Source organism: Anser brachyrhynchus, assembly GCF_964034855.1.
Source record: "Anser brachyrhynchus genome assembly, chromosome: 1".
Classification (NCBI taxonomy): Eukaryota; Metazoa; Chordata; class Aves; order Anseriformes; family Anatidae; genus Anser; species Anser brachyrhynchus.
This window is the reverse complement of record NC_137694.1, coordinates 36,362,957-36,390,852: the sequence shown is the minus strand read 5'-3', so window position 1 is coordinate 36,390,852 and position 27,896 is coordinate 36,362,957. Positions and strand designations below refer to the sequence as shown.

The following is a 27,896-nucleotide window of genomic DNA, read 5'->3' as shown; positions in this document are numbered from 1 at the left end:
TGCAGAGTGTAAAGCTACCCCATGGTGCGCTGGTTTAGTAGAGCAGATTTTGAATGACTCATCATGAAGATGAAAATTTTCTAGTGGCATTTAATTTTAGCCTGATAAATCACTGGGGAAAAAAAAAAAAAAAAAAAGCACTCCAGCACTCCAGCACTCCAGCAACAAGATGAACTTGGTTTTGAGAGCTGGAAGTGGTGGGGAGCTTGGACAGTGGCTGGGAAGTGCAGAAAGAGGTCAGGTGAAAGCACAGAGATGGGTTGGGCATGACTGGCTGTGGGGCAGAGCCAAGCGCTTGCTGTGGTGGTGGCCATGGTGGCAATGGTGGCTGCGGTAGTGGCTCCTCCTCGTTGGCGCATTGGACACCTGCTCGCCATGCGTGTGGTTAAAAACTAATGATATTCATCTGGTTACTATGGCAATGATGTAGCACGAGTTGTCATGGTGATGGAGTGGAATTTTTTGTCATCTTCCTCCAGAAGGGTGATGTACACAGTTTTGGGGGTCTCTGACCTTGACCGCTCACCCCACGTCTTCTTCCTTGGTAGAAATGTTTGCACGCACTGCAGACAGTGAATATCCTTCCCATATGGCTACTTATTTTTTCGCATCCCAATGCTAGATTTTTATTTCACATTTAGAAAGCTAAGAATGCCTCTGGTAAGCCATAAGTTGCTAAACCTAACATAATTATGTGCACTACTATGTAAGGTGCGTTAATAAAACATACTTCTGCTAGTGAGGCTGTTTCCAGGCACTTTAATCTTGTGCCTGCTCTTCACATCTGTATCTGCACATGATACAATTTAATAGGACGTTAGGTGCCCATTTGAAAAAATAATTTTGAGCTGAGCTGAAGTTTGCTTCAGATATTCTCTTTTAGTACAGAATAAAATATGTTCTGTCTTGGAAATGCATCTGTTTGTTGCTGTTTTATTTAAATTGCCTGTGATTTCTTTTTCAGGCATTAAGAGGAATATGCAATCTTTTTTCCTTACTCATAAGCTTTGCACCAGTTCCCCCTCGTGGCTTTGTATATATAAATATATATATAGGTCATCAACAGGACAAGGACGCTGTATGTAAATTATGTTGTTTGCAGTGGTCGTTTCTCTAGGAGAGCTGATGAAAGTCATATTTTACCCATATAGTAGCAGAGAGAGTACCTATCAATCAGCTGTGTTTTTTCAGTTGTGCAAGAAACTAGATTCCTAGAGTGCAGAGAATATCCAGTTGGTTTTGTAAGGATAAAATTTTCATATTCACCTTGACTCAAGATGATGCCTGTCTTTAAGAAAACAAAACATTCTGCTCATGGTCTACTTCCAAATATCCCTAAACTGTTCATTGCACATAAGTTTCTCTGCTAAGCCATACACCTCAAAATGAAGCCTGAAAATAGTGTTTCATGGCAAGGAGTATAGGCTTCTTTCAGAAACTGTTATTTGCAGGCACCAGGGAGTCTGGGAATTGGAAAACGTGAATTTTAGGTGTACAATTTATCAGTGCTGATACTTCATAAATGTTTTCAATATTTTATTTTGCTCTGTGCTTTTTAGCAGGTAAGTCTTGGGTGTGCCAGCAGAGTGGTGTTCATTGCCAGGAAGCCTAAGACAGGTGTTGGCTCAGGGATGTGTTGGGGTTGGTGTTTGGACCTGAGCAGTGTTGGGTGGGAATCTTGTTATGCCTGGCACTCCTAAATCTTTGTAATCACAGTTGCATTTTTAAGTCCTTTTTGCTGTATAAACCCCTGATTACTGTGTGCTTCAGCACACAGCTCAAGTGAGAAGCTCTCGCTGGTGACACACACTGGAGAGCTTGTTATAGTTCCTCGAAAATACAAATAGTTTTCTGTTTATTTTCTTTGTTCATAGCTTTATAATTTCTCCCATAAGTGATGTCAAACTCATTGACCTAAGAAAATAAGTTTTCAGGAGCTCATGAGACCATACGGTACCCATGTACCAATTCAAGCACAAAAATGCAGCCTCTGGGTGAGGTAAACTCTCAGCTGAAAGTTGTGGGGAAGCAACAAGATACCACCATGTGCTGGCCCTGTTTTTCCAGACTTACTGGTTATCTCCAGAGGTCCCTACTAGAGTGGAGGTACGGAGCTACACGCACTTGTAGCTAAAGATGATGCAGCCTTTCTTGGTTGACTTCTTAACACAGGCTTCTCAAAGCCACGAGTTTTACAAGAAGCTGTGTAAAATACTGGGAAAATGTTGCTCCATCTCGATAAAGATCTTGCAGATGTGTCTTCTTCTGCCATGTCATCTCATCATCTTATTGTTCATTTCTTTTCATACAAAATATTCTGTGCTTTTACTTACTTGTGTAATTTCAAGTGCTGGCCTTAAATACAGAACCTGCCTGGATTGTCTCACCAACACAAGGTGGGACACCTGTGCAGGGCCCGTCTTGCTCTTCAGGTGTTGCATCAGCCCTGGAAGCCATTCAGAGCCGCCCCAGCTGTTCCCTGCTCAGTCTGCTTGTGTTGGGGCCACAGTGTAACCACAAACAAATGAAGTGTGAAAGACTTTACAGGACCTTTATTTAGATTTATTCAGGCATAAACTGTGATGTAAATTCAGCTGGGTTCCAGATCAGGTGATGCCAGTGAGTGAAGGTTGGTAATCTGCACTATTGTTCTTCAGGTGTGTTGTCAGCAATTTTTGGCAAGTCACTTCAAGAAATCTCATAACACATTGTTCTCTCCTACCTTATCCGTCTTTCAGATGATAAAAGAAAACTGGCTGTTGAAATCATGAATATCTCTGGAGTTACGCTGGTATAGATTAGGAGATTTATGCCCGGACTTCCTGAGTGCTCTCTCCCTTCTCCAGAGACAGAATGATCTGACACAATATCTGTCACCATATCTCGAGAGAGGTAGATTTAACTGTGTTCAGCTGCCGAAAAACTTGAAAGCTCACTGAGAGGAAGGATACTGCTCAAAGTCGTGGCAGTCACTTCTTGCTGCTGAGGTTGCACACAGGATTAGAGAACACAGAAACCTGCTAATGATTAAATTTGTGATTTACAAGCACTGAGAGCTTTTAGGGATGTCAGACTAACTCCAATAGATATAGTAAAAAACTTGATCTTTTGGGAAAGTGTTTATTTACAGGAACAATATTTGTTCAGAAACTTGTTCTCTTGCTAGAAAGAAGTTTTAGGAGATTGCTGCAAATATTTTAAGAGCAAGCTCTGATGAGTGAATGTTCACCCTGGAGATTTTTCTAAGATGTTCAACAAACTATTACAGTTACTAGTAGAGTCAATATTAAACAGCAGTGAAACTCCTCTGATATCTACATCACTGACTCTTTACGTGGCAAGAAGAGTAATGAGACGTTGCAGTATGCTACAAAGAAGTACCGAAGCGAATTGGCATTGTGGCCCAATCTTTTTCCCTCTGTGAACTCCGGTCACTTCAAGTTCAAGTCAAGCATCAGACGATGTACTCTTGATGCTCTGCTGTGAGCACACCGCAGGATGCTGCTTCATCAAATGCCAGCAAGTCCAGGAAGGAGGAGAACTCTGCGCCCATGTGAAGGTAACTGGGCTGCTGGTGAGTGGTTCTGATGGTGGGAGACATGCTCTGCATCCAAGGGGATTTCAGCTTCCAACATTTTCACATTCAATCTTCTTAAAAGTGTAAATAAATGCAAATGAAACACTTAGGAAGTGTTATCCCAGCTTTATGGGTCTGTTATTAAGGAAAGAAGTTAGGGAACTTCCCCAAAGCCTTGGGAGCAGGGAAGAGTCTGTCCTCCAGGTTTGGGGTAGAGGTGTGAAACCAGTTTGTGTGTGTTTGTGTGCATCTATATCAGAGACCTGACACAGCTGCTGTTCTTATCCTTGCAGGGATTCGAAAGCAATTGATTGTGCTGCAAATAGGAGAAGTGAAAAATGATGTAGCAGCAATTTAATCAAGTGGCAGCTAAAATATAGGGGTTATTACTCTATAAAATGCTCTACAAGCTCACCAAAGGAAACTTGATGTTAACAGATTCATTTAAAGAAAGTGGTATTGAAACAGTAAGTGTTGTGAAAATTGCGGTCTACAGCTACCTGCAAGGAGGTTGCAGCAAGGAGGGTGTCAGTCTCTTTTCTCAGGTTAGAAGGAATAGGACACGAGGAAATGGTCTCAAGTTGCACCACGGTAGGATTAGGTTGAGCATTATGAAGAATTTCTTTATGGAGAGGGTGGTCAAGTGTTGGAACAGGCTGCCCAGGGAAGTGGTGAAGTCCCCATCCCTTGAGGTATGTAACAGACATATCTATGGGGTGCTAAAGGACATGGGTTACTACCAAGACTCTGTAGGTCAGGTTGACCGTTAGACTTGATGATCCTGAAGGTCTTTTCCAACCTCTGTGATTCTATGAGACCCCCCCAGAGCCTCTCTGTTAGAAGTGGCCAGCCATGTTCCTGTACAATGCTGTCCCACCAGGAGACGCCACCTCATGAAATCCATAATATTCCCCGAATATTTCATTCTTGGAAGAGCAGGAAAAAAGTGTTCTGCTTAAGCAGCTGTATTTTAAATACATTTTTGCAATGAAATACATGTATCATGTGTATGAAAGTATGAAAGAATTGTAGCAAAACAATGCAATAAGACAAAGTTCAAAACTTTAATTCAGGGAGAGGTGGCAGAGAGTCTTTTGTCCATTTTTTTATTATGGAAAACATATTTTGGCTTGTAGAATTTGCTGTGAAAGGTCTCTTACAAGCCAGCTTTGTTTTCTCTCTCTGCATTTCTTAATGCTTTGTTTTAGGTCTTGTATTAACGAGGTGTTCAGTTGTGCAAGAAATATTTTTTTTCTCAGTTTGTGGTTGACCTTTTGATTGCTTCAACTTATTTGCTATAACTTCACAGTCCAACCTTCTCAAATTTAGATTTTAGATATAAAATACATTCATAAAGATACAATGTAGAGTTAATATCTAATACATAGAATGAGGGATGCAATTGCAGTTCTTGAGTCTCCTGAAGGACCATGGCACCAATTGGTTTGGTGTCTGAGTCTGGAACAGAGGGTGTCACTTGTGAAATAATCAGGCAAAATTTAGCAGAATCTAGTCAGGGGTTATTGGCTGGTTTGTTTCAGGCCTTTTGGAGTGTTTCTGCTTTATCCAAAGCCAAATGATGTATTTTAGAGCACAAGCCAACACCCGATGCCCTACGTTTCCACACAGGTTAACTTGCTCACTGCTTGGGCTGGATACGAGGTTTCCCTCCTGCTCAGGACATGCAAAACCCTGTGGTGGCCAAAAGCCAGCACCGTTGCCATGAAATGTGCAATATCCAGCTCTCTTTACAAGGTAAACCCTACAGAAAACCCACACAAACCATGAGCAGCTATTATGAACTGAATCCAGTCCTTTGCTGAGCTAGCAAGGTGTGGTCTGACTCCTACAGCGTTTGGATGCTGCTGTACCTCGGACCATATCAGTTGGGATTCAGTCTACACAGAATGGCTTGGGTTGGAAGGGACCTTAAATACCATTTAGTTCCAACCCCTTTCCAGTGACACCTTCCACTAGATGCAGTTGCCCAAAGCCCCATCCAACCTGGCCTTGAACACTTACAGGGATGGGGCTTCCACAGCTTCTTTGAGTAACTTTCAAATACGTGTCACCATGCTGATAGTGAAAAATGTCATCCTTATATCTATTCTAAATCTACCCTCTTTCAGTTTGAAACCATTGCCCTGTTGCTACATGCCCTTGTGAAAACTCTCTCCCCATCTTTCTTATAAGCTCCCTCTATGTACTGGAAGGCTGCGGTGAGGTTTCTTCAGAGCCTCCTCCTCTCCAGTTTGAACAACTCCATGTGAGCACTGGATGGAGGTCTTGGTGCGTGCAGCCACCCTGGCCTGAGCTGCGCTGTCCCCAGCACACAGCTGCTCGGGCAGGTTTGGTTCTTGGCCAACGTCTGGGGACAGTGGGCAGCTGCTGGGAACACTGTAGGGCCTGGGATGGCACTTTTTTTTTTTTTTTTTTATTATTTCTTCACAAAAATAATGGAAATGTTGGGAAAATTGAAATTATCTGTAGGACTTGCCTCTGCATCAATTTAATTTAACTAAGAGAGAAAAACAGATTAGCAGAGTTATTCCATGGTTAGCTAGGTTTCTGGGAGAATATCTTTAGTTCAGCGTAACAATGGACGTGTCTGATAATGGAGACGGCACCGAAACATGCACAAAAATTATATTTAAATACTTGAACCTGCTGGAACACCTCTAAAAAAAGAAAAGGTAAAAATAGTGAAATAGCAAACACCGACACTGCTGACTTGTAAACAGAAAATCAAGTTACTTCTGTAGAGGTCAACACCAAGACCTGATGTTGCAATGCAAATACAAAATACAGGAAAAAAAAACCCTTAGGCTTCTGCAAAAAAGCTTGCAAAAAAGTGGCTGCGGCTTCCCTGAACATACACATTTTCATGAAGGCACTTCATGGATTTGTACAGATACGAAAGGCATTTAGGCCTACCGTATGTAAGAAATATATTCCTGAACTTCTGGTTTGTGGAAAAGTAAGTTCTTTTTTGATGTTCGGAGCATTTTGAAGGGCCAAGGTTTAAGGGCGGAATCAAAGCAAACAATTGTTCAGGCCCGTTACTCAAGTTGCACCGGGGCTTTTCACCTAAACTTCTGTTTGGTCTTTTCTGAAAGTTCCTCGTTTTGTTGATCTACATTAGGGGTAAGAAAATAAAGCCCTGTCATTGGCAGGCTTTTGCTTCTCCTGGCTTCTGGATCACGGCCCGCAGCTTTCCCAAACCCTTACCAAGCAGAGCGGGGGAGGTTTCAATGCCCAGTGTTGCTCCTTGTCCCTGACCTTGGGTTTCTTCTGGACTCCTCCAGGTACCTGGACGCCAGAAGAGAAGCAAAACCCCAGTCGTGCTCCTGTGCTGTACTGATTTCCAGCGGTGCGCTGGCTGCAGTTCCAGGTCCAGGAGCAGCCCTGTGGTGGCTTCAGCAGCACCCTCGCTCACGGGGCTGCAGGTGGGACCACGTCTGGCTGGAGAAAGCTGGGCACGAGGGTGGGGTGGTCCTGTGGGTGTGGGGCGACCCCGCACTGCTGCCCACCGACATGCTCCTCTCACCTGGCAGGGGGTGCAGGGCACGCAGGACTGACCGCGTCGCCCTATTTTCTCACCCCAAAGTGAAACAGGGTAAAAAGTAAAAAAATGAAGCAGGAATTTCAGAGTGTACCCAGCTCTTTGCTGCTGAGTGTGCATATATGTGTTTTGTCGTTGTTACTGTTGTTTTTGAAGGAGAATAGAGGGGAATTTGGAATTTACTCTGTGAATTGCCAGCCCCAGATTAGCCATTTCAATTCCTGATTGTAATCTTGTGTATAAACGGATTTTGTTCAGGGTAACTGGGACTTAACCATAAATTTAGCCTTTTGATGTACAATTTAAAAAATTTAAAAAAATAGTCTGTATGATCGGTCTGAAATTATTTTTGACATGCTCTTGGAGTAGTGCTGAAGAAAAAAACATCCAAAGAGTTGAGAAAAATGTTGCAGTGAAGTTCAGCTTACACGTGAGAGTACTGGTGGGAACTCTCGTTGTGTTCACCTCGCTGGTCCTTCACTGTGGTATTGGTGTATGATCGTAATGGGTACCTCCGTAGACATTGTAGTCAGGAAAAAAAAGGTGAGAACCTATCGGATGTGTTACACTGACCACTGCAACTGTCTCACAGCACTCAGCGTTTCTTGGTCAAGGCTGTGAAGGATTTCAGATATTTTCCACCTTTAGCACACTTTAAATGTACGCTACATGACTCTGATGACAGTCTCCTTGTTAATGTTTCATTGCAATCAAAAAGCCATTGTTAGAAAAACGACTATTTCAGTGCCTATTTTGTTCCCTTGCAGAGCAGAGCTGGTCTCGGTGATTTGGCTCTCCTGGAAAGTAATTCATTCAAATAAATGTAAATCACCTTTTTGCGTTGTTGGGCCGGTGCTTATAGCTTTCAGCACATGCTACAGAAAATGCACATGGCAGGCACTGAGCGGGGAATCAGTGTGCTCCATGGCAGTAAGAACAGGCAGCGCTGGGCTGTGGTGAAGCCACGCTGCCATCTTGAGTGCAGCCAATATTGATCCCAATCCTGCAAGTCTGCAGCCTCCTTTGCGGAGCACAGTTTTTCTGTCTTCATGCTTTACAGCCCAGTTTGTTTCACCTTGCACTTCCCACCGTTATTTCACTTCTACGGTTTGTTAACTGAAAACCAGCCAGGCGCGGCCCCCAAGCCAAGAAGCAGCTCGTGCTGGTCCTGCTGGGCCGCCGGGTGCTCGCCCCAACGCGGGGTGCGCCCGCCTCGGGCCCACCGCGGCTTCGGGTGGAAAACCGCCTGCCAGCCGCCCCTTGGGCGCCTGCGTTCGTGTCCTGGTGCTCTTAACCTAGGCAGAGTTAAAGTTTCTTTGTAATTTTGTGGAGGGTGTGATATTCCTACCAAGAAGAATGGCGCTTTCCTGCCGTGTTGCTAGTTCATGGTTGGTCCGGTCTCAGCTGCTCCCTGCGGATCCACGCCATCTGGACAAAGCGAAGGGTTGTCCCTCTGAGCAGTGGGGACTTCACCAGCCCAGCTGAGGCTCCTCCTGTGCAGGGCTACGAAGGAACAAACTCCACATCTCTACAAGGAGAACCGGGAAAGGGTGCCAGGCTTTTGAGTTATTCCGAGTTTTCCTGGGGCTGGCTGACCAGGAGTTTTGAGTCCTGGTGCTGCACGTGGCCTGAAGCAGGCCTTTTCAGGGGTGGCCTGGTGAGCTCAGTGCACCGCTTGCACTGCTGCTCATTTTCTGTCCCGTTAATAAACTTTACTCCGAGCAACAAACCCTCACTCCTGTTGCTTTGCTGAGTGCTATTATGGCCAGCGGCTCCCTGTCCCCCTGCCAAACCCCCTGTCCCCTGACGGCAAGGCTTGCTTTCACTGCAAAACCCGGGAGCAAACTAGAAAACCGGAACAGCACAACAACAGAACTCCACTATCAAGATAAACAACAGGAGGCTGCTGCCCTTCTTGTGATTTCCCATTTATTTTAAAACAGATTGAAAGCTGCCAGAGAAGCCTCTCTCCCCAGCAGACTAAGGGCTGACTGTGAAAATTAGGTTACGCGTCCTCTGGGCTACGCAGGACCTTGAATGAGGCCTGACCTGTGCCTCCCCCTCCTGCAGCTCTCAGCCGGCTTTTGTGCGGCAGAGGACAAGGCGAAATACCTAAAGTAGGTCACTGGACACGGGAGTACAAAGGCTGGCACCACGGGCTGGCAGACGAGCCCACCAACAAGGACTCGTGTTCCTGCGGGTTTTCCAGCAGCACCAGGAGGGAAAGCTTTCCTCCAAGCAGTGGTGGCTGATGTGTGTCCCCTGCTTCTCCTCCCTTCCCGCCGGGCAGGTGGTGGTCCTCCTTTTTTTTAAAAAAAAATTATTATTAATATTTCTTTTAAGCAAGGTTTGGAAATACTTTTCCATCTCCTCGTTTTCCCTCTGGGGAGTGGGCAAGTGGTGTCAGGGTGCCGGGTGAACCCAATGGGAGGTGGGGGGGGGTCTCTGCAGGCAGGCATAGGGACAGGGCATGGCCACCCACGACAGCTTTTTCCCCCTACTGTGCAAGGTCAGGGGCTCTTTGCAGAGGTGGGCTTCGGAAATGGAGGGGCTTGGGTGAGCTTGGGCTGGTGCTCTGCAAGTTCGGGAGCATCCTGTGCGGGAAGAAGCACTTCGTCAGGCCAGGATGGTGCTGGGACCTGATTGGGTGGGGTGAGAGATGCTGGTTATTTTCTCTGTATGTGGAAGGTGAAGGTAAATCGGAAATCCACACTCGGCAGTATGGAGGTTTACCCATCGAAACTACACGCACAGACAGAACTATCTTCTTTATTATAAAGATACACTATGAGGAACAAACCTGAATGTATACTGAAGCTTGTAATGGTACATGCCAAAATGTACAGTACTATACATAAAAGTGCATTGTCACAACAGATTAACAGTACATTTCTCTTCCAGAACCATGAAGTATCCATGTTTTCGTTTGTTCTTCGAGGGTGGAAGGAATGCAATGGGAATGCAGCCATACACAAACAGGGAAGGATGCAATGGAAATGCAACAGTACAAGAGCAAGGCTAAAGCTCCTCTAAAATTTAAAGGCACTTTCACATGTACATACTACAGATGTACATTGACACAATTAGGTAACAGTCAACAAGCAGGAAGCTACCAGTACTGCGATTTATCAAACTTGACAGTAAAGGACAATACTGATTTGATTAGGTGTGCAGGAGTTACCCTTTAGTACGTCTGTAGTTGTATCGGTCTTTCCTGTTACATATCCACCTACTATACTTTTAAGTATCTATAATAACCATCAAACTACACATTTAACTGTGTGAATGCACTAAAGTGGATGCATTCACTAAATGCACTGCTTCTAATATTTTTTTTTCTGCTAAACAATTTCTAATATAAGCATTATGGAGTCCAGTACAGTTATTTAAACATACAAAATTCCCTATGCAATTTAAAGATACAGGTACCCATCTCAATTATGCCAAGTAGGTTATTTTAGGAACGCTAGACTAAAACTGCACTCAAATGACAGCTGAAATTCCAGTTTGTTCCACTGATTTGAGGAGAGGGGGGAACTACTCGCATGTATCTTCTGGTCCCGAAGAAGTGAGCAGGCCCTACAGACCAGCACTGACTGGGCTGGAGATGCACTGCTCGAGCTGCACAGCCCACGCTGGGGATTAGGATTTTGCAGCTAACCTAGGTAGATTACAGCCTGCAGCTGGGGGCTGATGGGTTTGCAAACGCCAGGAAGGGTGGGAAGAGCCCTGACAGGTTGGCTCACCGGTGCAGTTCCTGGGATGCTTTTCACACCTGGGGCTTTGAATTACCTATCTACAGAGAGTAAACCACAGCAGGTGTAAGTTGCTCGTAAGTCTTAGCACCTCAGTAATTATGTCTGTCAAACGTCGTCACTACTCCTCCCCTCCGAACCTGAATTGTTTACGTACAGTGAGGGGGGCGACCTAAAGCTTTGCAATGGTGAGATCTTAAATAACGTGTGGAAAGACAGATCTTACTCAAAGCCTGTTGTGCTCCTCTAGCTGAACCACAGTGGATTTTTCTTCCATCTTCTTCACCAAAACTTGTTTTATGGGTTGGATGCTGGAAAATATATTCACAGAAATAATGTTATGCCTTACTGTTGCAATGTACGTTTAGCTCACGTGTAACACAGCCCAACAGCCGAGCACTAAGCGAGGCTGACAGCCTTCACTCACACACAGACACAAGGAAGGTATTTATTCCTGTCATTAAAATGAGGGGGGAAAAAGGTTATGGAAAACTTGAGTCAGCTTGAATCTAGGTGGTAGAAAATCAGCTGCCTGTCCTGCGAGTGACCCCTGCCCAGCTGGCAGGAGGCCGTCCGTCTTCGGAGCCCCTTTCTTGCTGCAGTCAGCACAACCCAGGGAACGTGCACGGTGTTTGCGCTGCGCAAGGCAACCTGCAGAGCTGGGTCAGCTCGAAACTCTGGCTATTACAACTCAAATCACGCTTTTAATTGGACACTGAGCAGTAAAGTCAATGGGAAACTTTGCTGAATTACTGTGTAGTTGATCCTTTTAATCGCCCATCAGCCTACCTAATGGACCAACAGATTCACAGACTCCCCAGAGCCTGGCTCGCTGAACTACGAACTTTAAATGAATTTAGCTTTTGTGAAAAACGTGGTGTCAGGGAATGAGGGTCTATCTTTGCGGAAAAAGCTATTACAGCGGATGGCAAGAGGAGTTTCTGGATACTATCCTGGAGATGTGCTTTAGCTGTGACCTGAAATGATGCTTTTTTATCGGTGAGAGCAACGTGATCTCCAGATCTATTCAGCGCTCATCTCCGGTGAGACTGCCAACAAGAAAGCTAAAACTTCGTGCCAATTGTGAGAGTTGTGAGGGCTTTATTTTGTGTGTGTGTGTGTGTCTTAAATAAGACGTGGCCTGAGATGACTTAGACGTTCCACACAGACACTTAATCCTCACATGCTAGATTTCGGCTCTTACTAACCTGCTTGAGATTTGGTTTGGTGACCTAGAAATGAGTTTCCACTTCCCCTGATACCCCCCTCCCCACCCCTTAGTTTTGTGCAGGATTTGGTATTACGTAATTATAGTAAGACTGTGAAATATGGTACAACGTGGCAAGCTGTTTGTGATCCGTGTTGATTTTATTACAAATGGTGCAGCATCAAGTTTTCAAGTAAGTCTACGTTGTGTTTTTTCTTTTTTTAATGATGCACAATTGTCCAGTTTTTCTTTTAATTGAAACCATACAAAATACAAATGCCCATGTTAATGTAGCTAGTTTCAGACAATACATTCAAAAACACTGAAAAACAAAGCCTCTCCAGTTATAAACATGAACCAAATGGTGTTATGGAGCCCTGACTTCTATCGTTAATCCATTCCTTTCCCTAGCATACCCCAGCCGGGCACTGTGGGTGGCTGAGCTTTCTACATTGTGCAAGATTTGTCTGCTGGACCCTGGGAAGGAGGGGAAGGCCCTATGCTAGGATTTGTTTTTGGAAGAACAATAGGTTTTGGCCTAAGAGCAGGAGGTTTCAGCTGCACTCCCATTCTAGGGGCCACCATGGGCTTGAAAGTACTCATGGTGTCACTGGAAGAACTAGTGCTACGGCGAATCTGGGGCTCAGAGCTCCGTAAAACTACACTATGGAGAGGGCTCAGCGACTCCGTGGAGGTGGCAGGGGTGGGGCTGTTCTTCATCTGCTCCAAGGTGTCCAGCACGACGTCCGGGGCGTGCTTCGCAGAGCTCTGCCGCTCCAGCTCGCGGAGCTCGTTCAGCGCCGTGTTCATCGTCTCCTCGATGTCCTGGGGCAGAGCACAGAGAGAGCGGCAAGTCACTGCAATTGCTACTGAACGCAAAGAGCAGGAGGAGCAGGGGAGGGCGTGGAAAATGCACGAGTTAATTTGCCAACCATCCTCTCTTCAACGAATATTAGAGTGTTAAAGCCAACTTGCACCATGTTTATTTGAAAGACACTGCAATTAATAAGATTGCAACTTTCACTTAACATTACAAAGATTTAACCTGTTTATGTGGCACTAGAGAGTCAACATTCATCTAAAGAGTTAAAAAATCAATTAAGCCAAAACCTGGAAGCCATTTTATTCAGTGACTGTTAGGACAATGGATATTTGTTTTGCAGCATTTTTAACTGTGAAGATTTCTGTCATCTCTTGGGTAATGACAGCTGTAAAGATTTTAGTCCATTTGTTATCTCTTAGTTGATTGCAACCCTCATCTACTTCCTCGGGTGTTCAGGATCTGTACTGCCTCATAGGGATTATGAGCCAGGTTTTGTAAGGAAGTCAGGCTTGTGTGTCTATCAGCTCTTCTCTCCTCCTGTTTCTGAGCTAAATTTTAAGCAGAAAAAAAAATTAAGATATCATTGTTCAGTGAGCTTTGCTAAGAAACTGTTTTTTTCTATCAGGATTTCCAGGACAAAGGATAAAAGAAAGCACCAAGACTAGTTTATTACTTTTCAGTGGAGTTGAGATATGACTGAGACTGATGACAGATCTGGTGTTCCCTGCTTGTTCACAGTAACTTTCATGTAAGTTAAACAAAGTTCAGATTCTTTCACTGCCAAATTATCACTAGTTTAGGCATGACAAAAAATAGCTTGAGCCAAACAGCGCTGTGTGTGGTTCAAGAAAGTAAATAAACAACTTAGAGTAAAACAAAACAGTAACAACACTTAGATTTCCTAACTCTCTAGTACGTTTCAGCTTTCTGACCCAACCATGCCCCTTATGGCCCTCGTCAGAAGCAGAGTTTGAAACCAAGCATTGTCAGTACATTAAATTTTAAAACATGAGTGCCAGCGTTATTGGAAAATACTTTTGCAATCATACTGTACCCTCAGGGTGCCCCTAGTAATCACGTTATACCACCTAGACAAAACCTGGGTTTTGAAGACAGTGGCATCAATTTGTTCAAGAGCTCACTGGTACCAGCTTTGTACAACAGACCAATTTGATGACCGCGGTGCTCCCTATTCCGTCCTTTCTCATCTCTTTGCTGCCAGGAATGAGACTGTTTTGGTGCTCACACAGGGACAGTATTGCCCATGATTTATGCTGGTGCAAATTCTTGCATTTTATGTTCATAGGAACAACTACAAGCATCAAATCAACATACTGTATGAACTACATATGAACTATATGAAAACTAAATACCCACAAGACTCTGGAATGTAAATCTGTGCTTTGAATGTCAAAGGCTGTTACTAGCCAGTCAAAGCACTCTTCTGCATACCGTAATATTCAGAAATAATTGAACACTAATTACATGCACGTTAGATTAGGCCTGCCTTCATCAGAGCACACAGATTTACATAACTGTTGTAATCATATATCATCCTAGCGGTGCATGTGGCAGAGACAATTTCATTATGGTATAAGAGGAAATAATTCCTTTTTATTGCTTCTGCAATGTCTATTCCCCTTGTGCTTCTCTATCCAGAATCCCTTAATGCATCTTCTTTCACATGCACTCTGTTTACAAAGCTAAGTAGGATGTCCTCCTGCACACACACACTCCTACTACTGCCTGTGCTCTGTGCTATGCTGTTCACTGCGATTTGCCCCTCAGAAAAGCGGAGAGAGCAGAAGAAAAAAAGACACAAACCTGAGCTATTGACTCTGGGTCCAGTGGCTTATGGTCGTTGAAGCCTGTGTACTGACCAGACGACGTAGATCGTCTAATGGGAGGGCTATCAATCTTCTTCAGAGAGTCGTGCCTGCTGATGTTAGTGAGGCTGCCGTGCCCAGGCCTACGCCTCCTTTCAGGGCTGTCTGCATTGAGGTTGCGGTTTTGAAGGAGGGCCCTGGGGCTGCAGTGAGTCGCCAGGTTGGGGGAGCCCAGCTCCACAGAGGAATTAGAGAGGGGGTGCGGCGGGTGTACGGGGCAGTGACCGTCACTGCTTCTGCCGGGGCGTCTTAGAGGAGGTGGAGGTTCTGATCGCTTTCTTTGCCTGCACGAATGAAGAAGTGATCATAGTACAAGTGGTAGTGACCCACCACAAGCACGTGGAGAAGCAATTGCTGTGTTACCTGAGCTGTGGGTAGTACTACTGAAAACCTGGCATCCGCAAGCTTACCTTCCTAAATACACGTCGGAGTGACGGTCAGTGGGAGAATTCATGTCCTTTGATGACGACTTGTCCTCAGTTATGGGTCCGCTGCTGGCCTCACTGTCAGCTTTTTGGCTCAGTGTATCGGAGAAAGTATCATCCCTGAACAGAAGACACACGGTGAGATAAGAGGTCAGTGAATTAGGTGTGACAGCGAGTATCTTGGCACTCCCAGATTTTAATCCCCATTAGGGAATTTCCTTAAGAAAAGCAAGCATGTTATAATGCACTGCAGCCTCTCCAGCTCTCCAAAAATCACTTATAGTCCTTCTGTTTATCGAGCTCTTTAAGTTTCTGTTTACATGCAACCTATATGTAAACAAGAATGTTGTCATCCTTGGCAAAGCACACGTTTAATACGGTTTAATATTGTAAAACAAGAGTTTCAGGGCTGCATTTCTCCAGTCCTTGCTATTCTGAAGTTAGCAGTTGCTGCAAAGAGACAGTCCAGTGAAAATAGGTGCAGCAGCAGCAGCCATCTCTTAATGTACTGGGAACACGTCCATAAACAAAGCAGTTTAACCTACTAGTGACTTTTGATTAAGAGACACCAATTCAGGACAACAAGGACGAAGCCATTCTGCTTAGAAGGCAAAAATTTAACCTGTCTGAGCCCTCAAAGCACTGTCCCATTTGGAAATTACTTGTTAATTCCTTCAGTATGCTTTTATACCCCCCCGAGAACCTTGTCGTGCTAGACCCTGCTTACATATCCTGCACCACTATGTACTGGTGAGGGACAAGTCCGTCGATGCCGTTGTGCCTTCCTTCCCACCAGTCTTCGGAGGCTCGATGGTACAGGAGAAGGGAAGCTCCTTTTTTGAAAGAGAGTTCTCGTGCAGATCTTCCGACGTAGTCAAACTTGGCTATAGCTTCTATGGGCTCGCACTCTGGGTAGGGAGGGAAAAAGAGCAGTTATCAGATCCCACACAGGCTTATCTGTACATTTGGGCTTCATAAAACCCCTCAATTGCATTTTCTCTGTGCTCACCCTTATTGAGCAGAACTGGCAGATCAGCTGAGCTAAGGCCGACTTCAAGCAGTGGTTATAATATGTCCCTTGCAAAGAAACACAAACAGCCTGTGCCCTGAATGTGAAACATCTTGGTTGCTTTGGAAGCTGCAGAAAACCTAACAGCAGACCCAAACGCTACCAGAGCTGCTGCTGGGAGAGAGGCCTCTGCCTCCTGCTGGAAGGGCTCTCTTGTGCCCGGGAGTGGGATGCAGGCGAGGTAACGAAGACCTCTGAAAATAACACAAACGACCTCAGATGAATAACTGGAGGTCTGAGGAAGCTGTGCGATAAAAGAAAAGTAAATGGGAGTGCCTTTAACATCTGCAGCAGCAAAGGAAGGAAGACAGGATTTCCTTCTGCATGAGTAAGGATGCGCTGCTGTGTTGCACTGTGTTAAAGGCTTTAAAATCTTAAACTGATGAGATTTCTGTCTTTTACATGACAAGTGTGCAGACCTAGTGAACACCTCATGTTTTAAAATACACTGAAACCTAGTATTTGAATCTGCATTAGCTGCTTTTGACACCCTGTTGAGTAAGGTGAACAGCTCCAGACTGCCTAAGGATGCAGGGGCAGTCCCGGCGTGGCTGGAAGCTGCTCCGGGCAGTTCTGCCTGCTCCAACATCCCAAGTCCCTCTGGTGTCTGCAAGGGACTCTGGTATTTCCTAAAGTCAAATATGGATTACAGCAGTCCTGGCCAATCTCCACGCGGTGTGGCAAAGCCTCTCCATCAAGAAGTAATAAAGCAGCACTTTTTCTTAAAGCCTGGTTTTAAAGGATATTCAGACAAACAAATGAACAAACAAACAAACAAAGACATAACATTGTCTTCCTTCGGTATTTAAGCAAATTCATCCCGATAGTGGTAATGGGCCCTATCCTGTAGCCTGTCCTTGGTTCAGAAACCTCCTGATGCCAGTGAAGTGCAGGCATGCTCAGAGCTGTCCCCAGACACCAGTAAAACGGCTGTAGTATTAACGTCTAGTTTTTTACACACAACACCAAAACCACTTTAGCCCAAACAGATTATGATTTGTTATCACAGTCTCAAAATACAAAGAAAAACCTGCAAAATACTGTCCTAAAAATTGCATACACTGTTGGTTTGAATAACTCAAAGTAGAGCCCCTGAAATGACAAATTTCTTTATGTAACCAGAGCAATATTTAAGTGGAAATTAACATCTGGGCTAATGACCAGCATAGCAACTTTCTGTCTGGTGCAAATTACAATCGCCGAGGCTGTAATTCCCCGAAGAGCCAGGCGTGTAATAAAAGCCACTGTCCCTTTATGACAACATTTCGTGCGGGAATGTCTTTTTAAAATTAACTTCATCCTGTAGTATGCAAATATAATGACAATACCTTTATTGAGGCTATAGTTTGCAGCTATTTTTAATAACTTGCCCAACCTGCAGAAGGCTGTCTTGTGGTTTGCTGCTTACGCAGCCGTGTTAAGAGCTCCTGTTAGTGATGAGCTGCAGGGGGTTTAGGTTAGCCAGGAGCTGTAAAAACAGAAACTTTCCAGAGGTGGCACGCAGGGGTATGGAGAATTCACTGTCACACATGCAAATATAAAGCACACTGGAAGAAATGACTTTAATTACATAAATGCAACTATTCTAGTAATAACAGCATTAATTCTTCACAATGCACCACTGCTGGATGGCTCAGTAACAGATATTCCCTGGGGTGGGGTGGTGGTGATAGTTTATTTTATTTTTAAATGTTTTTAAGCAAAGGCAGCGTAAAAATGACACAGATGGAGACATTCTGGAAAACTTGGAAAACTTTAATGCTGCTGTATATATTTGTGATTTATTCTAACATACGATCTTGTTTTCATTTCTAGCTATTCTGTATCTAACAGTACAGATGTGACAAAGCAATTACAGGTATGGAAAGACATTATTGCCATGGGAAGATAAAGTAAACTAAGTGTGCCTGTTTATCTTGCATCACGTTTTAAGAGAGAAATATTAAATTGAATCGCAATAATCTAATATTGATAAAAGGAAATGCTGTTTCTATACGTATCGTGCATGCTGCTTGTGGAATTCTTTATAGGAAGGTATCACTGAGATCAGGTAAAATTAAAAAGGACAAGACATTTGGATGAGCACGCTGTTTTCAGATGGCAGGTATGTTGTGGGCTATGGAAGAGCGGGTCACAAATTCAGAAGCATAAGCTCCCAGCTTTCAGAGTGCCAGGCACTCACTAAAGGCTAATACGATAAAATGCAAAAAAAACCCCACACCACCACCAACCAAACACCGCAAAAAAAAAAACAAAACACAAAAAAATCAACAACAACAAGAAATCCCACTTTCCAGCAAGAAAACCCCAAATTGCCTAGACCTATTTTCTTTTGGCATTCTCTGAAGTTAACTGATGATGGCCGTGAATACCGGGCTGACTGAGCTAAGCTGGCTCCTTACGGCATCTCCTGTTACTCTGCTAATTTAAACAGGCCATACAGTGTCCCACACTTAAGCATTCAGGTCTAAATGTCTTTTTACTTACAAACTAATGGACTAAATTAGAAATCTCTCTCTCTCTCTCGGTAGCATTACACAAATGTAAGTTTGGCACAGGATGGGAGTCTGTCTCCTGCATCCCCCATTGCCCGAACCTCAGTACAGACCCACGTATTTTCTCAGATGTCTGAAGGAAGTCGCCCCATTGGAAACAGCTGCATGAACTGGTTATGTACGGATAATGATGTTATTTTTGAGACATGTTTGTTAGATTTTGGCAACAAATTCTGCTTCTTCGCGGAGGAACGCTCAGTAAATCTTACACGGTTTTATTAATGGAACCAAAAATAAATTCAGACAGGTTTTACTATTTTGAAAGGGGCATTTTCCTTGCTTGAATGTTCCTGTTACATGGACAGAACTTTCCTGTAGCAAACAGTATTCAGATTTTACATCTTACATAGCAATTCACCTTTTTATAGGTCAAGCCTGAATAGTTAAAACCGAAGTACCATGACAGTTACTCCTAGAAATAAATGCATTTTGAAAAGCTAAGCCGTTTAATATCAAGGTTACTGAATGACAGGCGAGCATTTTTCAAAAAAGCAAAAGTGATGAAAGCTAAATTTGGGATCTGTATCTTGAATTCTGCATGGTACTGAATTGTAATGTCTGACAGAAAAATTGACAGCTTGGAGGGAAATGTAATTGCACTGCTCTGTCCATACCTGGGGGCATTTGCCTACAACAGCACGGAGTATTTGGTGACATATATGATCTCACCAGCTCTCATCTCTAGTGATTCAGGCACAGGAATGGAAGTGAAAAATTAGGACAAATTGAAGAAGTGTAGGAAAAGCTTTAGGGACTCTGTTAATCAGCCAGCTTTGTTCTCACTTTTCACTGATGCCCCCGAGTTTTGTTATGATTATTACCACCATTTGATGATACGTTATGCTGTAGTGGGCTTAAAAACCAAGGTCGGACTGCAAGTAGGGCTGTCCTGATCCAAGAGCTCGGGAGAGCAGGACGGACATAGGACACATAAGTGCTAATTTTAACGTTGCAATTGGAGTGCCAGATGTAGTATTAGCCTCCCTCCAGAGGCGACAGCATTAAGGTGTCACGAGGCTGCCCACTGCACCTTGGGGCACAAGGAGCAGAGGCTGAGAGGGGAGATATCCCCCCGCGCTTTTCAGGGGGGCTGCTGTTGCTGTACACTTCCTCAGTTACCCCAGACGCACGCTGCCTGTTGGGAATACGGTACATCCTGAAATCCCCCAAGAAGAAGCTAGCTCCCCATCTGCTTAGCCTCTTCTGCACCCCATCAAAGAACAGCAGCTTTGCAATTTCCAAGTCTTGTCCTCAGGACAGCAATTCTCTGACTGGGGAACAACGAAAGCAAAGCGATGTTGCGAGGCATTGACAGAAGAGATTTGTCCATCACAGCATGCAGTGCTGAAAAGCAGTAAAAATACTGTGTGTTGGAGACACGACTGTAGCTTATAGCCTTCCATGTCCCTGTAATTTTTGTTTGCAGCAGAACTACCATCTCAGTTTTTACCCTATGTTTATGAGCTATCTATGAACAGTCTGACAGTAATTGTATGTATGTTTTCCCAAGAGAAATGACCCATCTGTTTAACTTCCTCAGGAAATTCTCATTTACTTCCTTTGAAAACAAATCTGGTCACCCTTTCTCATATGCCTCCAATAAGAATAAAAATTCTCCAGCAAATTAAAGGCAAAGGAAATATTCTAAAAACTCCTTGAGCAAAACATAAACAACATCCTTCATCCGTTGAATCTTTACTGAAGAGGCACTTTCAGGTAGATGTTCTGTGGCAAAATTACAGATATATATATATATATATATATATTTGTGCCTCAGCTTGAGTACAAATGTTCTGAACTTCACAAATCAAATTTCATTTCCAGATTTAGGAGAAAAAAGAAACTGTTTTTCTAAATAGGGATACTTTCTGCAAATTGAAAAAAGCCTGTAAACACAGTAAAATGTATCATCTTCTCCTTCCCTCTTCCCTTTCCAGTGATCAACAAATATATGAAAACAAATAGCCTTAGGAAAAAAAAAAGACAACTTATATGAATAAAATTAAAGAGTTATGAAGTATTTATATGCTCAGTTGTAAGTTCCAGTTGTCTTTTCCCTGAACTTCCAGATGTTACCTCTGTAGACATAATACATTTTTTAATTTTTAAAAACTCTGTTTGTTCTGTAAATTGTAATTAAACATTCCTAGCACTACTTAAACAGAAAATACAGATGGGTTTATTCTAGTAGGCACAGAGAGATTCACTTGCAGTTTAAGTTTATACAGCAAGTAAATCTTTACAATAAGTATAGTAGAAAAATAAATCCTTTAGCTTTTGATCATAACCTCTGGATTATGTTTCAATAGCCCTGTAATTCCTACAGGGCTAGCTGTTTGATCGTGGTTATGTACAGAACATTTTAGCATAAATCTAATCAGACTTTCAACATTAAAAGAAATTTACACAATCTGCTTCTTCCATCTCCTAACAGGGTGAAATGCATAAGGACCGTGTGTGCGATCAGTACAGCAACAACGCCGCACCTCCCCTTCTCTCTCTCCACATAGAACTGGCAGCGATGCATCCAGCTTATAACCAGTGAATCAGTCACATTAAACCACCAAAATACTCCAGACCCTTTAGTGGAAGCTTTCTTTTTGCCCATCACAGGTCAGTCAGCGACTCCCAGGAGACTCAGTATGTATGCAGACTGCACAATTCTCACCTATTCTCACTTCTGGTACCAAGAACATTTTTAAAAAGGAATTGTCCAAAAAATCACATGAATATATGTGTTGGAATATATGTGAGATGGTGAATGCATTTAATTTAACGTCTACAGACAGCAATAGAAAAGTGAGCTGTTATAAAAGAAAGCTCCTGTCCATGGAAAAGAACGGGCTAAAGCTTGCAGACAGAGAACTGAAGGCCAACAGAGTTTTGTATGCAGCCCAGGCTTGTTCATCGTTATCTTTGCAACAGTATTTCCCTAGATTACAAATATTTTTGTGCTCACGACTAGTTTGCTGTAAACACAAATGTCTGCTTCCTTTCAGCACTGAATTGATTAAAAAGGTGTGATGGGGCAACTACAATTAACTTGCTCGCTAATCTGGTGAACAAAAAACCATGTATTGAGCAGCTCAGTCTTTTAACAGAACACCCTTCTGTTGACAGCTCTTCTCTTCAGGGTTTGTCTCCATCAAGGACACAGGTGTAAGTAATACAGGCACCACAACAGCAGTGTAAAACGAGGCACAGGTGACACACACTGTGACACTTCCATAGCCAGAATGTGCATACTTTTGCTCCTCTGATGTTTTAATCTCTCCTAGGCATGGTTTTGAAGTAACCACCTTTGACTGCTGATGAAAAGCTGCGCTTCTCTTCCATGTCCACTCAGCACTTTCTCTCTCATTTTGGTCCCAGGTCCCCACAGTTGGCCCTCATATATAGCACTGGTGTGTCGCCTGCACTTCACTACCTCATTTATGCTCTAAAGGAGAGGCAGACAGACTTCTTCAGCTTCTACTCTGGCTCGATGCCTCCAGTAGAAGAAGGACTTCCTATAAAGCATAGCTATACCGTCTTGGAAAAATAAGGGATAATTCTGAATTTCTTCACACGATCTAGTGGCACTGGAGAAAGAAGGTCCAGTTAGCTCTACAGAGCTGGTCAAGACAAAAACATGTCCAGGCTGTCTTGTAAAACAATATTCCCTACAGTAAGTGCAGGCATGGGTATAGACCCCAGGCATAAAATTAACAGAGACCTCTCTCCTCCCTTATTTTTTTTCACCCTTCTGTGATGCTTGCCCACCCAAATGTGCCTCCCCTCCAGGCAGCTGCAGTGATAGACTCTGCCTGCCCCTCCTCACCCCGGGAAAGGGGAAGAGACAGGCAATCTGTCACTGTCGGCTTGTCTACGTGACAAAGCAGACGGGTGCAGCTACACCGGAACAATTGCTTACATTGCTTTCTGTGCATTAGGACCAAGGCAGCTAGGTTTCCTATAGGAACACCTTCCTGTTCCCCTTCCCCATGGCAGCCATCCCAGCTGTTACTGATGACATACTTGTATTTTTTTAAATTTCCCTTCTCTGCTGCAGCTCCCTTCCTCCCCTCTCCCCCTCTCCGTCTCTTCCTCTTCCTCCCTCCATGCATCCTCTGAGACGGACACGAGGCAGCTTTTGTTTCTGCTGGCCGTAAGCGCACGTGTTCTGGTTGCTCTCTTTGAGTCGCTTGCTGGCCAGGCATTCAGTGAGCTCACACTGCAGCTTTTCTCTACAGGAAGCATTATTTTCCATCTTTTTCCTCTAACCGGCTACCATTTGTCAGGGAAACGTAGTATTTCTTTAACAGTTATTTAACAATTTTGATGCTTCTGTTACATTTGTTTAAAACCCAGCAAAAGTTACCGGGAGGTACATCTGAAGGATGGCCTAACTGAAATACATCACAGCCAAATAGACCTTTATGGTTTAGCGAACCTAGCTGAAAAGAGCTAATATAACAGATGCTCAAGATTTTCATGGGTATCTACAGTACCTAGAGCTGTCGTAGTGTCTATGATCGATATTTATAGCAAATGACTCGCTCAGAAGTTTTACTGGGGGTGGGTGGGGTAAACGCATGTTTTTTTTAGTAGTTAAAAACCCTTTAGATGGCAGCAGCTTTTACAATTGTATCAAAATAGAGTATGTTGAATGACAAATATCCCTTGGTTAAAATATTCAAAGACATATTTTGATAAGTTCAGCTTTTGTAGACCAAAGATAAAGAGTCACTAAAAGTAACTTTATATCAGAAAATAGTATGTGCTGACTGAAATAGTTTCTGTCTTGCCCTTCCTGTGACTGGACAAACCAGGAGATGACAAGGAAACAGCTGGCCAAACACAGATGCATCAGAGTGAAAAAGAACACAAGAGATTAAAAATGCTGGTTTTGCTACAGCGCACCGGGACTGAAATCCTTGTGCTTCAAATAAGACACAATTAGGAAAGGAAGAAGGTCTACATAAAACACCTGTAAGACTTACTCCTATCAAATACAGAATAACGTAATGCACATACCATCTTCACTGGTATGGGGCTCTGTACTAGCATCCTGGTCCACTTCCTCTAATGTACCATGTTCGCTGTATGGGCTGTCACTGCAGGGAAACAAAAGGTCAAGCAGAAAGAGAAACCAGAGCATGAAAAGGATGCTTCAATGGGCACTAAACCCCAGCCCCTTTCCTTTGCAGTCCACTGGTGGTAACTGATGTTTTCCACGCATATCAAAGACGTGCCACTCCCATGCCAATTACTTAAAATTATTCTTATAATGTTATAAAGTAATATACAACATGATTTGCATGACATGCGATGGATACACAATTGCTGGGGAAGTCTACATACCTCTGTTTCAGATAACATCTTCTGTTATTAAGGAATTATCAGGACCTTGGAATCCCTTCATTTATGAAAAGTGTCTGTGGCTCAGGGAGGAAAGGAGCAGGGGGGAGACATCACAAACTGAAATTTAAGTTGTTCGCATCTCTTGTGAACTGGTGGTTCTCAGTCAGATAGCCAGTTTCCTACCTGGCTATGGACTTTGTGTAGTACGCTGGGAATCCTGGCATCATCTGGCTGAATACAAGGGTATCTTCTTCCAGAAAATATTGTAGGGAATCTCACCATAATTGCCTTTACTTCATGTGTTTTACAGCTAACACTTTTCTATGTGAACATAAATGCTCTTCTCATTTATTTCTCATTTATTTCCATACTTCTATGGTGTGTGACAGCTATTCTATATCACAGGAGTTGTCCAGACAATCAGTCTAATGATTTCATTAAGAAGAAAGAAGGATAATATTCTGACTTACCAGTAGTCATCTCCAGCCATGCATTTTTCGTACACTGGGCCATCAAGTTCCTTAGCATCTGGAAAAATAGCCTCATGATGGATGATGATAGTTTTGATTATCTCATTCACGTGTGCCTGACAAGACACCTGGTCTTGTATGTCTGGAACAGGCATCAGGGTAGGCCCAAAACAAATGGCCAGGTTGTATGGATCCATCATGTTTTCATCACTGTACTGCGAAAGGCTGTTATAAAAGAAAAATCAAGAAAAATTGACTTTTCCACTGTAACTAACCTTATTTGGAAAACTGGAGAAACTTCATTTTCCATCCCCATTCAGAGATTTCCTGTTCTCTTTGACACAACCCTACGTAACAAAACATAAAAGGGGATTTCTTCAGTAGGTCATATACATTATACCACATATCCGTATGTATATGTATGTGTTCCTACACTAGTGTATTTAGCATACGCTGACCTAATGGGCTAATATAAAATGCATCAACTGCTGCTGCTTCTATCTCATCAGGCTTACCCTTGAAGGCCCAATTGGACTGCATCATAAGTGGGTATTACATACTCATCATTTCTCATCTGGCCTTGATGAAAGTCTTCCACCAACTCGGTATATAACTTAGGAAGACTGAATTGTCTTCTGGAGGTAACTAAGTTCCTGGATCTTGCAATGTCTCTTGTGACTTCTAGTTTCCATTTTTACTATAGATCCTAAAAGCCCTGAGCGTCTTGCCTTTTGCTCAGAAACTCCCACAGGAGTTTCATTTTGGAAGCAACCAAACAAAAGTCTTCGATTGTTCTTATTAATCAACTTTTGCCAGCTCTCCTTTCCTACAGAAAATTCAACATGACTAGTTCTGAATTTTGATTTTGAACGACAAGTTTGACAAGTCGATCTTTATTCCTCTATTGTAAAACACTGAAATTTTTAGTGGAAATTCTGGCTTTTGTGTGGTTCTGTGCAGGACCAGTTTAACAGAACCTGAATTGCTGGGACACCCTTTACTTCAGTGCCATTCTGCACTCTGAAGCAGCATATGCATTGGTATGTCTGGTTGCATCTAAATGCAGCAGTATATTCCCTTTAGAAAGGGAATTTTAGAGAGTGCCTTGTAACAAACAATACAAACTGAAGAGGCCAACCTTTAAATGATTCATTTTATAACTATTCTGTAAAATTAACCATGGTCTGACTTTTTTATGCCTTGATGTTATCATATCCTGTGCATTGACCGGAGATGTTGCTCTACTGATATGTGAGGTTGGTTGTTCAGCCTTTATACGTGTACAAGGTGATTGTGTAAAAACATGAAAAACATCATCGTGAAACATGGGAAGTGCTGCTGGTGACCGCTGACATGCAATACTCTTCTGGGGTCATTGGTGGAGCTGATGCTGGTTCAACATCTTCATGAATGACCTGGGCAACGGGATGGGGTGCACACTCGGCCAACTTGTAGATGATGCCACACTGTGGGGAGCAGTAGGTACACTAAAGGACAGGGTTGTCATTTGGAAGGACCTTGACAAAATGGAGGGCTGGATTAACAGGGACTTCATCAAGTTCAACAAGGATGAATACAAAGGAGTGAAAGGTACTTTACTGCAGTCTGGAGCTGACTGCTGCGTAGCAGCTCCCAGTGGAAAACACTGGAGTCTTGTTGTACAGGAAGTTACTTGTGATTCCGAAGTGCGTCCTCTGGCGATGAAGGCTAGCTGCATACGTGGCTGTACTAGGGAGAGCAAAACCAGCAGGTCAAGGGAACTGACTCCGCTCCACTTGGCACTCACAATGCTGTACATGAGGCACCAAGTCTAGTTTTGAGAAACTGACAAACTGGTGCAAGTCCAGAAAAGGTCCACTGGGGTGGTTAGGGAGCTGGAGCATCTGGTGTACAAAGTGAGGTCAACAGCACTGGGTTTGTTCAGCCTTAAGAAGAGAAGGGGACTCTAGCTGCAATCTTCGACCACCAAAATTACAGACACGAGAGAGACAGACTCTTCTTGGAGGTACACAGCAAAGGGATGAGAGGCAACAGCTGCCAGTCACAGCAAGGGATATTCCAACTGAGAGCAGGAATAAAATTCTGCAGTGTAAGGGTGACCGAGCACTGGCCCAGACTACCCAGAGAAGCTGTGGGTTCTTTGCCTTTTGAGATACTTGACTGGTTAAGGCCTTGAGCAACTCGATCTAACTTTAGAAGCTTTGAGCAGGGGGCTAGACCAGTTGACTTCAAGCCATGGGGTGCGATGACTTCATGTGGCCAAGCAGGTCACATGAACATATGCAAAAAGCAGAAATGGATTTGCAGGAAGTCAGACTACGGGAATGTTTTTTCTGTGGCTGTACCAGAGGCAGTCTGGATGCAGAAAGAGACTTAACCTTCTTTCTGAATTGCATTCCTGGGTAGAGAGCATAGATTTAGCTAACATGACCGTGTACTAAGTATAACCTTGTGTAACTGATATGTCTAAGTGAAGAAGAAGCTGCAATGTAAGCATTTGAGCTATTTACATGGTGTCACTACTGAGGGATGAATTCATATTTTCAGTGAATAGTTACTTTCACAAAACTTTGGATCTCTGCCTCTCTTTTAAATATTGACTGAAAATGGTTTATGAATTACTAGAAGAAAGGAAATAGGAACAACTGTGAATGCAGGCACACACACATAACCTGGCTGAAAAGACCCTGTTTCTATAGGAACAGACAGAAAGGATGAAATGGGGAAGGTAGCAAAGACAGAATGAATCAGCAGGGGGAAAATTTAGAAAGAAAAAAAAAAGAGGAAAAAGGCGATACAAAGACAGATATAAGGGGAAACAGACAACATAACAGCAGAAAGAAAACAGCCAGAATCAGGGCAAAGTGCACAGGAAGAAAAGTTTGCAGTGAAAATACCGGCCTCAGCAAAACCAGAGGGGGCTATGAAGGGCTGGAGGGAGAAACACAGTGCAGTCACCCAAACTGTCTTCTATTTTCTCTCTGAGAATGAAATAGTTTTTTGGTGTCATAAAGACATGAACACCTCTCTCCCTTTCTTACACACCCCTTCTTCCAGCAGCTGCCTGTGTTTTGCAGTGCCAGGATCCACCCAGTTTATACCAAAGCATACACAGAGGATACGTGTTCTCTGTGCTGGTAGCCCCACTACCAGAGAATAGAAGAAGCAATACATATCTCACCCTGGCAGTGCCTAGCATTAAATAGCTAGCTTGTACTGCCTGT

General features: G+C 43.5%; 1 protein-coding gene and 1 long non-coding RNA gene across 4 annotated transcripts in view; one reads left to right on the top strand and one right to left on the bottom strand.

Annotated features, from left to right (window-relative positions):
• The first annotated feature begins 203 nt into the window (after window positions 1–203).
• LOC308188562 lies at window positions 204–8,900 on the top strand. 2 transcript variants are annotated; one of them, XR_013945589.1, is made up of 4 exons: window positions 204–4,122; window positions 5,207–5,332; window positions 5,771–5,843; window positions 6,883–8,900. It is a non-coding gene; the product is annotated as an uncharacterized lncRNA (long non-coding RNA). The 2 variants fall into 2 exon arrangements; XR_013945588.1 differs by lacking the exon at window positions 5,771–5,843.
• Window positions 8,901–9,892: 992 nt separating this feature from the next.
• SRGAP1 (SLIT-ROBO Rho GTPase activating protein 1) overlaps window positions 9,893–27,896 on the bottom strand; it is a 150,963-nt gene continuing 132,959 nt past the window's right edge. For both annotated transcript variants that reach the window (XM_080592081.1, XM_080592082.1), the window contains exons 17-22: window positions 24,673–24,897; window positions 23,876–23,955; window positions 15,963–16,143; window positions 15,221–15,355; window positions 14,749–15,094; window positions 9,893–12,926 (exon numbers count right to left, since the gene is read on the bottom strand). In XM_080592081.1, coding sequence (XP_080448207.1) covers window positions 12,549–12,926; window positions 14,749–15,094; window positions 15,221–15,355; window positions 15,963–16,143; window positions 23,876–23,955; window positions 24,673–24,897 — 1,345 coding nt within the window. In that variant the 3' untranslated portion in view covers window positions 9,893–12,548. The remainder of the gene's footprint in view (window positions 12,927–14,748; window positions 15,095–15,220; window positions 15,356–15,962; window positions 16,144–23,875; window positions 23,956–24,672; window positions 24,898–27,896) is intronic.